Genomic DNA, 15,346 nt, shown 5'->3' with positions numbered 1-15,346 from the left:
ACTTATCAAATCTCTATGATGATCATAATGGTAACATGATAGATGATTTGCGACACCTTAAGTCAGTGTTTCTCAAACTTCAGATATCCGTGTACCCCTTCTTAAATTTTCATTATTGCCAAGTACCCCCTTATCAAATAATAAATAAAGTATATTTCATTGTAAATGTCTATTTTATGTGAATGTAATATGTTCATGTAAAAAAAAGAAAATGATTTATTTTTAATAGAACAAAATTTGGAATAGGTTCCTCTTCATTTCCCATCCATGAAAATCCACATTTCAAGTAATTCATATCATACTTACGAAGATTTTTCATCTTCTTCCTAGTTGGTTCTCTAGAGATGTCAGACGACACACCGTTATCAATTTCATTTGATCCAGATGCAATATCAACATTTTCTTGTTACTTCCAGCTACTTGTATTTACTATATTGCTCTCTTTTGTGGGTTTTATAAATCCAATCTTTAACCAGTGATCCATACTTAAGAATTTGAAAGCTAAAAAAATTACTTTGAGTAAATTCGTATTTACTTGAATAAAACTCATACTTTTTTCCCAAAATTAAAGCTAAAAAATCGTGGTGCAAGATATATGCGGGGATTTTTGGAAACTAAAGTTTTCAGGAAAAAACTGCAAATAGTGTGACTTACCAAGAAGCTCCTACTCGCTATCGCTACTTTAGGCATCGAGAACAGTTTTCTTGTGTGCATCGTCAAAGTCATCTACCCAAATAGCTTCATCTTCTTTCCCATTATTTCAAGCAAAAATTACCAGTAATTTACAAGATGTTAGATACATAGAGCAGCTATGAATAAGTGCATATGATTGGTGCAGTATTAACAAAAGATCGCACGAACCAAAGACAAATTCGTGTGTAGAGGCTTAAGTGCTGTGAGGACATCATATTGGTGGCTTATTGGATTGTATACAGCACTCAGAAAGGATTAAAACAGAATTTAGTTCTTCCTATATTTCGTCTCAGTCAATGAGACATCTTCAGGGATTACAAAAAAACTAATATAACATAAACACAGATAACAAACAATACTAAGCCCAACCACGTGGGTGACACCAAAGTCCTATCTAGGTGGACCGCCCTCTAAGGGCAGTTGTAGGTGGCCTGGAATGTAAAGACATCTGGTGATAAGCATTTCCCAAATCTTAGGAAGCTTAATGCAACCATATTTGTTAAGATTTGGTTGATTCCTGAGAGCTGCTGCTGATTCTAAGAATAGTCTCTCTCCTTTGAATTTGCTGTGGTGGAGCATGGTTGTTTTTTTTCCATGAGATCCTGTGGGTTGTATCCAAGACATGGTCAGCCAGGCCTGACTGACCATAGTCGCGGTTGTAGTTGTATGACTTATGTTCCTCCAGGTGGATAGTAGCTGATCTGCCTGTCTGTCCAAAGTACGCCAGTTTATAGGAACAGGATACGTTATAGACTCCAGGCACTGAGAGAGGAGGGAGCTGATCTTTTGTAGAGCAGATAAGAGTAGCAAGTTTGCAGTGGGGCTTAAATTCTGTGTGTAGGTTGTACTTTTTAAAATCTTGGATATTTTTTCGGATGTGCCACGGAGGTAGGGTATGGTGACGACATTACTAAACTCTTTCTGGAGTGAAGACCGGTGAATGGGGGAGGACCTGATTTTTTTTTTTAATGCTGTGATCGCTGTAGCCATTGGAGAGGAAAGTGTTGTATGTGGTCAAACTCAGTAGTAAGGGCAGTTCCACTGGAACAAAGATTGTGGGCTCTGAAAGTTTATTTTTCACTTGGTTAGACTATAATAAATTTAGTTTAATCCTTTATTCAAGTGTGAGCAAATAAAGTTTGCGCCTGAAAATATCTTCAGGACTGAATATGGTGTTGTACTACCTTACTGGGGTAAGGTTGTACAACACCGGGCAACTCGTAGCAAAGGTGGACCAAGCTAACAATACTCCTATACCAGTATCTCCCATAATGCAAAACATATCTCCTTGTGGATATGTATAATATGTATAAAAAAGGTGGCACACCTTTTGGCAACTCCTATAGGTAAAGATGACCTCACTATTGCTTCTGCCTGGTATCTCCACCTCTGGGCCTGGCTCCCATTGAAGAGACCTCAAGGTCAAAACTAGTCTGGGTAGTAGCCAATCCCTTAATGCATAACATTATACATATCTGCAAGGAGATGTGTTTTGCATTATGGGAGATACTGGGATAGGAGTGCTGTTAGCTTGGTGCACCTTTGCTACAAGTTTCCCGGTGTTGCACTACCTTACCCCAGTAAGGTAGTGCAACACCATATTCAGTCCTGAAGATATTTTCAAGCGGAAACTTTGTTTGCTCACACTTAGATAAAGGATTAAACTAAATTTATTATGTTGTGGGCTCTCTTGGTAAGAGTTTTAATAATGCCATATTGTTGAGCAGGGTGGTGGTGGGAGAGTTTGTGAATGTATCTGCCTGTGTGAGTGGGGTTTGCTATATACCGTGAAGGAAAGTGTATTGTTGGGAAGGCATGTAACTAAGGTGTCTAGGAAGAGTAAACTATTGTTCTTTTCCTTTTCCATTTATGTTACATTAGTTTTTTTGTAATCCCTGAGGATGTCGCATTGACTGAGACGAAATATAGGAAGAATTAAATTCTGTTTTAATCCTTTCTGAGTGCTGTATACATTCCATTAAGCCTCCAACATGACAAAGACAAATTAGCATTTCAGCAGTTGGGTTGAAATGCTAATTATCTTCAACCGATTTCTAAAATATCTGAAACACATTCACTATATATTTCTTATTTTAAATAACGAAACTTGTGGTGCGATCACAATTAAAAGAAACACACGTATTAACCACAGTGGAAATTATTTAATTATAAATATTTCATCCTAAGTATATTAGGACATCATCAGTACAGTAGTTTTAAACAATAATAGGAATAACATACAGTTAGGGTGCATGATTACAATAGAATCTCATTAAACGTGCATAATGTGCTACAGAAGTAAAAAAAAAAAAAAAAAATTATTTAACACAATTTTGTATGACAATTTCACATACTTTAAGAATAGTAAGAACGTTGTTGCGCTTTAAGTTTGGTCTGTGTAGTAGGGCTTCAGAACTTTCTTTGTATAAACGTTCGTGTTTATATAAAGATCTATGTAAAAGTTTAGACTTTTCCCAATGGATCCTATAGTTTGGATTTTCAATTCCGTGTTGAAAGAGGCCAGATTTCTGCGTTTTAAAAAGACGAATGTGGTCTTGATTTTCCGAGATGCGTTTCTGAACAGACCTACCTGCCTGTCTGTCTGTCCAAAGTAAGATAATTTGCATGAGCATGGAATCTCATAAATGCCAGGCAACATCAAAGGTGAGAGTTTGTCCTTAGGAGAAAGTAACAAGTTGTAAATTTGGTTGATAGGTTTGTAAGTAGTGGCAAAATTGTATTTCTTCATAATTTTAGAAAGATGTTCTGAGATGCCTTTAACGTAAGGTATGGGAATCCTATGGACTTCTTCCTGTCTGGTTTGATGTGTGGAGAAGTGACTACTGATGATTTTTTGAGTTGTTTTTAGGATTATATCCATTTAGGATGGCTGTATTTTTGATTACTTCTAATTTCTGGTTTAAAGATTCTTCAGAGGAGCAGAATTTGTGTGCTCTGGAAACTAGTGATTTAATAATGCCAGATTTCTGAGACGGATGATGAGCAGAAGAATTGTGAATGTAGCAACCTGAGAATATAGGCTTGCGAAAGACAGACGTGGCAATGGAACCATCTTCTTTTCTTTGGATGTGTAAATACAAAAAGGAGATACCCTGTGGAAATTCTTTTTCTAACGTAAAGTTGATGCAATGATGAAGAAGGTTAATTTTATCTAGAAACATTTGTAATTCATGTTTGGGATGATCTCAGATTGCAAATACGTCGTCGACATATCTTAATCAAATTTTTGGTTTGGGTTCAAAAGTGAATATTTTTTCCTCAAGGTGTTCTAGAAACAACTAAATAATTTTCACTGGTTAATACGTGTGTTTCTTTTAATTATATATTTCTTAGTTTTAACACGTTCACGATGGGGATGGTGTCAAGCAGAACCATATGTTGCACTGGCAACATATGGTTTTGCTTCAGTCTATACAACAGTTTCTATTGGAGGGGTGATATGATTCATTAGTTAGTGCTGTTTTTATCCCGCTTGTCTCTAATTGCACTATTTGCTGAAAAATATAATGATTCCATGCATTAATGATGCATAGCCGAAAATTGCCACATACCCCCTGAAGACTTTCGCGTATCCCCAGTGGGTACGCTTACCACACTTTGAGAAACACTGCCTTAAGTTAAATGTAACAACAGATTCCACTCTACCAACAAGAAAGGAGATAGAACATGTAATTAAGAATCTTCCTAATAATAAATCACCTGAGTGTGATAATATCCTGCCTGAGCTGCTAAAAGAAGCTTTGACTGGCAATAATAGCAACTATTAAGTGGAATCCATTCAGGATATCTATAAAACAATAGAATTACCTGAAGTTTTTACAGCATCTATCTGCATACCAATTCCAAAGAAAAATAATGCACAAAATTGCAAGGATTACAGAACTGTGAGCCTAATATCCCATGCATCTAAAATTATTTTAACTATTGTTAACAAACAAATTGAAAGAACCTTAATCAGTGAATTGAGTGAACAACAGAAAGGCTTCAGAAGAGGAATGGGAACCATTAATGCTAGCCTGGAACTAAAAATACTAATAGAAAGATCACTTGAAAAAAAATAGGAACATTTACATATGCTTCATAGACCTTCAGAAGACCTCTGACCGGGTAAAACGTAATAAAATGTTCAATATATTAGATAGATTAGACATAGAAGATCATGTACTTAAGATTATTAAAATGATTTACACCAAACAGAAAATGCAGCTGTTTAACTCTGAGGCTTCTGTAGTGAAAATAAAAAGAGGAGTTAGAGAAGGTTGTATTCTTTCACCAAATCTATTTAATATCTACAGTGAGACAGTGATGAAAAAGATTGAAAAGCAAAAAATACGAATTAGTATCGATGGTATAAAATACAACAATTTTAGATATGCTGATGATATCATTCTAATAGCAGAAAACCGAAATAAATTAAATTACTGCAGCTACTAATTGAAGACGGTAAAGAATTTGGATTAGATATAAATGCAAAAAAAGACCAAATTTATGAAAATCTCAAAAGAAAACAGATCCAAGCCAGATATATTCATAAACAATGTGAAAATTGAACATACAACAGAATACAAATATTTAGGCACCTACTTTACTGTAAATGGAAAGCAAGATAAAGAAATAAAAATAAGAACAGCCATAGCTAAAGATGCCTTCTGGAAAAATAAAGATCTGCTTAGAAGTTCTGTGGGTATTGAGACAAATAAAAGAATGTTAAGAACATTAGTGTGACCAGTTTTCACATATGGAAGTGAGACCTGGATATTCAAGAAGAGAGTAAGACAACAGATAATGGCCTTTGAAATGTGGTGCTATAGGAGAGCTCTGAAAATCTCATGGATATAACATGTGACAAATATTGATGTCCTACAGAGAATTAGAACACAGAGATCTTTATTACAGGAAATGATCCAAAGATGAGATTGGCAGGACATGTACTGAGAGGTTCAGCAGGACAGAGGATACTAACAGTTTTAGAAGGAAAAATTATGGGAAAAGGATCAAGAAGCAAAAAATGAAGGACATAGCTCGAAGATATAAGATCATGACAGGATGACACAGCTATGCAGAAACAAAAAGGAAAGCCACCAACAGAGAGAACTGGAAGGACACGATGCTGCACCCTCTCATGAGGAAGCTACTTGAAGAAGAATGCTAGACTGTGTTGTCTAGCATTGACCTCCTACTCTGAGTCTTATGACTCCATGGAGGTCAGGAAAATAATAATAATAGTATGTTAATTAATGATCCTTCTCACACACCCACTTCAATCCCTCTCTCACAGATGTTCAGTTTGTGCCTTGTGCCTCTTCTACAGATACTTCCATGTATGATCAGAAAGGCCAGATTTGTATGGATTGTGGTTGGTGAGTGGAATGCATTGCCTGAGTGTGTTGTGAATGTAGACACATGTTAAATCCTTTCAAGGAACGTGGTTGGATGAGCATTGTATGCAATAGTGTGTACCTCATGCGACATGACTCTGTGAAGGTCGGATGTTAATAATAATAATAATTTATACAAAAAGTAGTATGAATGCAGGTGCTTTTCCAGTCGATTCTACCTAGAATATCCAGGGTATGATCAGAAAGGCCAGATTTACTTTATTTATTAAATTTAGTGTGTCCTTGAAGTTCCTTTTTTTCTGGATAGGTATTGTGCTTCCAGTTTCACTTATATAAAGCGGGTTACAGGTGCATTGAATATGGTATACTCCAGGGTTGGCCAAGGGAGGAAGGGAAGCCCTTGAGGAGTTGAATAAGTTCTTTAATTTTGCAGGAGGTTTAAAGGTGGCATTGAGGTTGTATTTGTAAAGTATTTTGTGTAGTTTATCTGATATCCCATTAATATCCTTTAAATTTAATAACTATGGCAAATCTGGCCTTTATGAATCATGCCCTGGATATTCTACATAGAATTGACTGGAAAGACACATGTGTTCATTACCTAGAATATCCAGGGTATGATCAGAAAGGCCAGATTTACTTTATTTATTAAATTTAGTGTGTCCTTGAAGTTCCTTTTTTTCTGGATAGGTATTGTGCTTCCAGTTTCACTTATATAAAGCAGGTTACAGGTGCATTGAATATGGTATACTCCAGGGTTGGCCAAGGGAGGAAGGGAAGCCCTTGAGGAGTTGAATAAGTTCTTTAATTTTGCAGGAGGTTTCAAGGTGGCATTGAGGTTGTATTTGTAAAGTATTTTGTGTAGTTTATCTGATATCCCATTAATATCCTTTAAATTTAATAACTATGGCAAATCTGGCCTTTATGAATCATGCCCTGGATATTCTACATAGAATTGACTGGAAAGACACATGTGTTCATTACATCACACCAAAACATGTGTAAATATAAGGAGACCTATGAAATTCTAATTAACCACCCTGACTTTAACAGTGGTCTGAAAATCCCAAGAATGTGGATGGCACATATTTTACCAAAATAACCATCATAAGGTCATCATAAATTATAATTAGGTGTTTAGTGCTCCAGGATCTTTGCATAATATAACAAATTACTTATGTTAAATTACTGATGGGCCACCACTATTGCTGTATTAAAAGATAATATTAATTAATTAACATAATATGAATGTTCTCTAGCCATGTTATAAAAAATAGGATATAGCTTCGATTTACTTTTTGTTCCCACTAGAAGTCAGACCAGTAGTAATGGTCAATCAGATTAGTGTCACTTTGATATATTGTTTGAATTTTAATGCAGCTTGTCTTTGTGCATGTGTGAGAGAGAGAGAGAGTGCACGTATATACACACATGTGTATACGTCAGATGATGACTTTAATATGAAGGTCAAAGCATCAGGAAATTAAAGTAATTATTCTTAACATCATAGTAGTCTCCGTAATTTATTAAAATGAATGATGTTTCTTTAACTAAATAATTTGAGGAAATTACAACGTAAACTAGGATATGCATTAAAATAAATTTTATTATACTTCAACATTTCGGCAACATCACGTTGCCATTTTCAAGGAACTTAAGAACAAGACACGTACACGCAGGCACAACAAACAGTGAGTGAGGAAGAAGCAGGAAGCTATTATTTTTCCTAAAGTCCTGATGATGCCCTAGCTGGCAATGTTGGTATTCTTGGGCGATTGGGCTGAAGGTCTTCTGATGTAGGTTTCCCAAATTTGAGGCAGTCTCATGCAGCCAAATTTGTTGAGGTTTGGATTAGGGCTGAAGCTGATATTCCATGAAAAGCCTTTCATATTTGTATTTACTAATGTGTATTATCGTGACTTTCTTCCACCGTATTCTATGGCAGGTATCCAGCGCATGGTCGGCAAGACCAGAGTGGCTGTATTGGTGTGTTCTGAAATTCTGATATTTACTGTCCTGCCTGTTTGGCCAAAGTAGAACAGCTTACAGCTGCAAGGGACCTGGTATAGACTAGGTAGGTGTAGTGTGGGGGGGGGGGTCTTTAGTAGAGCGGATAAGGGATGCCAATTTTTTATATGGTCTGCAACAAGAAGTTAAGTCATGTTTTTTTAGGATTTTTGTTAATTTCTTCCGAGGTGCCTGGGATATAGGGTATGGTGATGGATTTAGAGTAATCCTTGTTGTGAGGGGAGGAGGGGGGGGTTGTGGTTTACTGGTTTGAATATTTTTTGGATTTTTTGGGGGGAGCCATTGGCTGAGCAAGTGTTGAGAATGTGGTTTAGTTCTGTGGTTAGGGCATTGTCATTTGAACAGATAATTTTAGTCCTGTTGTGTAGTGTCTTAATGACTCCATATTGTTGCGAGGAGGGATGGTGGCATTGTTGGTTAATATATCTGCCTGTGTGGTGTGGGTGGGTTTTCTATAGACTGAGAAAACCAAGGTTCCATCAGGCTGTCGGGTGACTAGTGTGTCTAAGAAAGGAAGGCAGTTGTTTTTTTCTTCTTCCAAGGTGAATTTGATTCTGAGGTGTTGGTTGTTTAAGTGTGTTAGGAAGGAGAGGAGTGCATCAGAGCCATGTGGCCAAATAGCGAAGCCAAATGGTTGGTTTTTGTGGGGCAGAGTTTAAGGCTATATCTTCAAAAGTCTCCATATAAAAGTTGGCCAAGGGTGGGGAGAGTGGAGAACCCATGGCTGTCCCCTCAATTTGTTTGTAGAATTTTCCTTGCCATACAAAATAGCCCAAGTTCATTATGAACTGAAATAGGGCTGTGATATCAGATGGAAATTTAGCTTGGATGAGCTCTAAGGATTCTTTGAGTGGGACATTTGTGAATAAGGAGGAGACATCAAAACTGACCATTATGTCAATGTGTTTGAGTGCAAGGTTTTCTATGCTGGCTTTGAAGTGGACTGAGTTTTTTATGTGTGAAAGTGTGTTGCCAGTATAGTGTGAGAGAGCTTTGGCCAAATGTTTAGCTAGTTTGTATGTGGGGGAATCAATGCCAATCACTATGGGACGTAATGGCACATTTTCCTTATGTATTTTTGGGAGTCCATAAATACAGGGGGGGGGGGTATGGAGTTAAATGGTTTTAATTTGTTTTCCACAGGCCAAGAAGTGACCTTAAGGAGTCTGTGGAGTTTTCTAATTTGTAAGTTGGTGGGATTGTACTCGATAGGGAGGTAAGTAGCCCGATCTAACAATAGAGCTTTAAGCTTACCTGTGTAATCCTTTTGGTTAAGCAAATACTGTGACATTCCCTTTATCAGCTTTGGTGATTATTATTTTCTTGTTTTTCTTTAATTCTAGTAGAGATTTAATTTCCTTACTGGGCATGTTGGCTTTTGGTGGTTTAGCTTTGGTCAGAACACAACGCACATCCAGTCTAATATCGTTGGCGACGTGGTTTGGAAGGTGGCATATCCTGCATTCAGTTCGTATTATAATATCTTCAGTAGGTACTCTTCTGGGGGCAATGTCGAAGTTGTGGCCACATGCGAGGGTGTCGAGTGCTTCAGGTTTCACACTAAATGACGAAAGGTTGACTACCGTTTCGGTAGGAAGTTGTGGTTTCGAGATCGAGTCGTTTTTTAAATTTTCAAATTTTTTGATGTGTCAAATTCAAGCACCGTTTCTCTTCGCAAAAAGCTCTTCATATTTATAACCGTGCCAGTCAAGCCTTGCTCAGGAAACAAATTGCCACAACTCGGCGTTTCCTGAATGATGCTAACTTAACTATCCAGGCACTCGAAGATGACATCTCGTGCACTGTAGAGTAGAAAGAATTTAAAAAAGTACGAGATCAACACATCAAAAAATTTGAAAATTTAAAAAAGAACTCGATCTCGAAACCACAACTTCCTACTGAAACGGTAGTCAACCTTTCGTCATTTAGTGTGAAATCTGAAGCACCTGATGCCCTCATGGCCACAACTTTGCCATTGCACCCAGAAGAATACCTGCTGAAGATATTATGATACAAATTAAACACAGGATATGACACCTTCCAAACCACGTCGCCAACGATATGAAATTTCTACTAGAATTAAAGAAAAACAAGAAAATAATAATCACCAAAGCATAAAGGGAACGTCACAGTATTGCTTAACCAAAAGGATTACACAGGTAAGCTTAAAGCTCTATTGTTAGATCGGGCTACTTACCTCCCTATCGAGTGCAATCCCACTAACTTACAAATTAGAAAACTTCACATGCTCCTTAAGAAGGTTACTTCTTAACCTGTGGAAATCACTAACAAATTAAAACAATTTACCTCCATACCCCCCGGTATTTATGGACTCCCAAAAATACATAAGGAAAATGTGCCATTACGTCCCATAGTGGATGGCATTGACTTCCATACATACAAACTAGCTAAACATTTGGCCAAAGTTCTCTCACACTATACTGGCAACACACTTTCACACATAAAAAACTCAACCCACTTCGAAGTCAGCATAGAAAACTTTACACTCAAACACTGACATAATGGTCAGTTTTGATGTCTCCTCCTTATTCACAAATGTCCCACTCAAAGAATCCTTAGAGCTAATCCAAGCTAAATTTCCATCTGATATCACAGCCCTATTTCAGTTCATAATGAACTCGGGGTATTTTGTTTGGCAAGGAAAATTCTACAAACAAATAGAGAGAACAGCCATGGGTTCTTCACTATCCCCACTCTTGGCCAACTTTTATATGGAGACTTTTGAAGAGAAAGCTTTAAACTCTGTCCCACAAAAACCAACCATTTGTCTTCACTATGTTGGTGATGTGTTCGCTATTTGGCCACATGGCTCTGATGCACTCCTCTCCTTCCTAACACACTTAAACAACCAACACCTCAGAATCAAATTCACCTTGGAAGAAGAAAAAAACAACTGCCTTCCTTTCTTAGACACACTAGTCACCCGACAGCCTGATGGAACCTTGGTTTTCTCAGTCTATAGAAAACCCACCCATACAGGCAGATACATTCACCAACAATCCCACCACCCCTCCTCGCAACAGTATGGAGTCATTAGGACACTACACAACAGAGCTAAACTTATCTCTTCAAATGACAATGGCTATCCCACCAAAAAAAATCCATAAAATATTGAAACCAGTAAACTGCAATCTGCAATCCCCCCCCGCCCCATCACAACAAGGATTACTCTAAATCCATCTCCATACCCTATATCCGAGGCACCTTGGAAAAAAATTACAAAAATCCTAAAAAAACATGACTTAACTTCTTGTTACAGACCATATAAAAAATTGGCATCCCTTATCCGCTCTACTAAAGACCCCCCCCCCCCCTTTAACCTACCTGGTATATACCAGGCAGGACAGCAAATATCAGAATTTCAGAACACAAGGACCATATCCATTTTCACCAATACAGCCACTCTGGTGTTGCTGACCATGTGCTGGATACCTGTCATAGAATACGGTGGAAGAAAGCCACGATAATACACCGTAGTAAATACAAATATGAAAGGCTTTTCGTGGAATCAGCTTCAGCCGTAAGAAACACTCCAAACCTCAATAAATTTGGCCGCATGAGACTGCCTCAAATTTGGGAAACCTACATCAGAAGACCTTCAGCCCAATCGCCCAAGAATACCAACATTGCCAGCTAGGGCATCATCAGGACTTTAGGAGAAATAATAGCTTCCTCCTTCTTCCTCACTTACTATTTGTTGTGCCTCCATGTACGTGTCGTGTTCTTAAGTTCCTTGAAAATGGCAACGTGATGTTGGCAAAATATTGAAGTATATTAAAATTTATTTTAATGTATATCCTAGTTTACGTTGTAATTTCCTTAAATTATTTAGTAAAAAGTGCATAACCAACATCTAAGCCTTTCCACGAGAATGAATGATGTTGCATAAAAAACTCACTAGTTCAGTTTTCATTTTAGTAAATGCATTTACTTTTTTATTTTTATTTTTTTAGTATGTTGAAGCAGCTGATTTGGAAAGTTCCACCAGGGAAGAAGATTGTGTTCGTTACCATGAAGCATGGCAGCAGTTATGTAGAGCAGAGTAAGTGTTTCATGTTTTGCTAAGAAATGCTTAATACAAACAAAGATATCGTTTTTTTTTTAGCATGCATTTACACACACACATGCTTCATTTATATGATGCGATGAATTTAAAGTTAATTATATAGGCATAAGCTCTTGGATTCAGTAGAAGTGATGTTTACGTCCTCTGCACTAGGCCATGCAAAGATATTCCCTTATAGGGGAAAGCTTTTAGCCTTATCTAACTTTTGGAGAATGAATGAATAGTTCAGTCTCTACTGGTAGCCAATCAGAGATATCTGGCTCAAGACTAATTATAAGCAGCAACCAATGAAGAGACTGGCAAACAAGTTCTGCCAGTCCTAACCTTAACAGGATATGTTATTGTCTGAAATTGTGTGGACTCTATGGTCAATTTTCTTGAGTTTACAGGACAAAAAGCCAAGTTTTTTAGGAGAAAAAACTTGCTTGTCCATGCTGGAGATTGACTAACTCGGGGATTGGTCAAAGAAAGGCTTAGAAAAATTTCCTCTAATTGGTGAAGTTCTTAATTTCATCATTTGTTGCTTTATTGTGATTTTTTTTATGGAAAATTAATAACATAACTAATATTTTTAATATGGCAAAGCAGCAACAAGAATTTAATTTATGTTTAAATAAACACTTGAACAATTGTTTTTATTATTATTATCATCTGACCTCCACGGAGTTAGAGACTCATCATGGCAGGTACACACTATTACACACAATGCTCATCCAACTGTGCCTTAAATGGATTCAATGTGTTTACATTCACAATAAACTTAGGCAATGCATTCCACTCACAACTACTCCCCATGCAAATGAACCTTTACCTCACTCATCTGCTAACACCCTCCTTATACAGTTTTCAGCGATGGCCTCTTGTTTTACCCCCTTCTCCCATTCTATGAAAAATCTCTTCCATGTCAACCTCATAACAATCCCTGACCAGCTTATGTGTCTCAATCATACCCCCCCTCCTCCAATTCACAAGGCTTTGCAGTTTATATTCTCTCAATCTGTCCTCGTACTCCACATTCCAAAGACCGTTGACCACCTTTGTGAATCTTCTCTGGATCCTTACTAACATGTCCTTGTCACCATGAAAATATGGTGACCAAATCTGTGCAATAATCTATATGAGGCTTGAACAAGGCCATATACAATGCAATCATAATCTCCTTATTTCTGCATGTCAAGGTCGAGAAGTATCAGTTTTGAAAAGTAGTCTACATTGTCTGTGATTTTTGATGGTTACTTTGATACAGAATTTATTTTAGATTATTTTCAAAGGATAAATAAAATTAAAACATTGGGTATTTTTGATGTTCATATATGAGTAACTACTCATTATCATCAATTTTCTAATATGTATCCTCAAGGGATGTATTCTTAATGAGTTAAATGTAACTGTTCTGTATGCTTTCTTAAAGTTGCATTCAGTTCTCATCATTGTTTGAAATAAGAATAACATTGCTCATCATTTTGTAATGTATTATTAAAAAAAACGAAATTAAATATCTTATAATCAAATTCTTGAGTTTTATCCTCAAGAGATGTACTGAATACCACAATAATGCTGCATGAAAAGTTTATTATAAGTAGTAGCTTCTTATCAACAAATTTTCTCAATATTAGCCTGTTATCTGTCAGGATATGTCAGGTGCTGTTGGATCTTTTATTTTGGTCTTCTAAGCACTTCTGAATGCATTGATCCACATAGATCTTGGCCTTTTCCTGGCATCAGACACCTGTTTTGTTAATCTTTCCTTATTCATTCTGTTTATGTGACCATACCACCTGAAATTAGGTGTACTCGCACATTCCAGAATGCTACAGTACAAAGGTCGTTCTTAAAAGTCTTCATTTTTAATATAATTCTGCCACTGATACCATCTCTCCACTCCACTAATTTTTCTAAGAACTCTCATATATGTAATCTCCTGTCTTTGAACTGCTCTCTTATTCTAATCCAGCTCTAAGATTATTAAGCAAAATTAGTTTAAACACTATTTTGTATAGAGCCACTTGAGTGTTTTGACTGGTTTCTCTGTTTGCTAGCGGTTTAATAGAGACATGCACATTAGACATAATGTTTTAAATAACTTCACACATGTAAGAGAAAACTAAATGGAATTTTTACAGTAATGCCCTGACTTATGCTACCCAGACTTACGTGAATCCGGAGTTACGCGATTTCTTATATGTACGTATTCCCGTCCTGCTTCATGCCTCACCATTAGTTGTATCTTTCCGGTGCCGGCCGCATTCGCCAGTGTCGCACATGGTGTGAACAAGCACTGACGTGTTTCGCGCTGTCTCCATTCATACACGATTTTTATAGTCTACATACTACATACCTTGCGATTGTTTAATGTTATGTTCTTGATAAAAATTTTATCACATAAAAAATAATAATGTCGTCCAAAAGAAGCAAGTCTGATTCTTCTACAGCTAGCAAGAAAAGAAAAACATTGACTTTGGAAACAAAACTCAACATTATTAAGGATTTTGAAGGCAGAATGAAAATCTGTGAGCTACCAAAGAAATTTGATCTACAGAAATCCACAGTAAGAACAATCATAAAAGATAAAGAAAGAATTCTCACTGCTGTAAAAAATGCCCAATCATTGAATTCAAGCAAATTCGTAAACGTCATGGGATTATTGGAAACAATGCTTAAATTATGGTGTGATAATCAAGTGAGAATAAAAAATTGTCCAGTTGATCAAACAACTATATGTAGCCAAGCCAAGCTGATTTTTGAGATGCTAAAAGTAGAAGCTGGAGAAACGGCCAAAGAAGACAATTTCGTGGCCAGTAATGGTTGGTTCAGCCGATTTAAAAATCGCTGTAACTGGCACAGCATCGTGGAGAGGCGGCAAGCGCTGATAAAGAGGCTACGTCTTCTTTTCCTGAGACACGTAAAGCTATCATCGAGGAAGGTAGCTATAGCAGTCAAACCATATTTAATGTAGACGAGACCAGCTTGTTCTGGAAAAAGATGCCTAAGAGAACTTTCATCGCACGTGAAGAAAAAAACGTTTCCTGGCTTTATGGCTTCCAAAGACTGGTTGACAGTAATGCTTGGTGGAAATGCAGCTGGTGATTGCAAGTTAAAACCTCTCTTAATTTATCGCTCCGAAAATCCAAGAGATCTAAAAAAAAATCTAAAGCTGGTTGCAAGTGTTTTGGAAGTC

General features: G+C 37.0%; 1 protein-coding gene across 2 annotated transcripts in view; it reads left to right on the top strand.

The window, feature by feature from the left end:
• Positions 1 to 15,346, top strand: part of LOC150104389 (CTP synthase 1-A-like) — a 281,082-nt gene that overhangs the window by 118,884 nt on the left and 146,852 nt on the right. For both annotated transcript variants that reach the window (XM_090396340.1, XM_090396339.1), the window contains exon 7: positions 12,056 to 12,144. In XM_090396340.1, coding sequence (XP_090252466.1) covers positions 12,056 to 12,144 — 89 coding nt within the window. The remainder of the gene's footprint in view (positions 1 to 12,055; positions 12,145 to 15,346) is intronic.

This window comes from Typopeltis vanoorti, chromosome 8 (genome assembly GCF_054136105.1).
Source record: "Typopeltis vanoorti isolate ZY-2024b chromosome 8, IOZ_Tvanoo_1.0, whole genome shotgun sequence".
NCBI classification, from domain to species: Eukaryota; Metazoa; Arthropoda; class Arachnida; order Uropygi; family Thelyphonidae; genus Typopeltis; species Typopeltis vanoorti.
The sequence above is the reverse complement of the archived record's forward strand: the minus strand, read 5'-3'. Positions and strand labels throughout refer to the sequence as shown.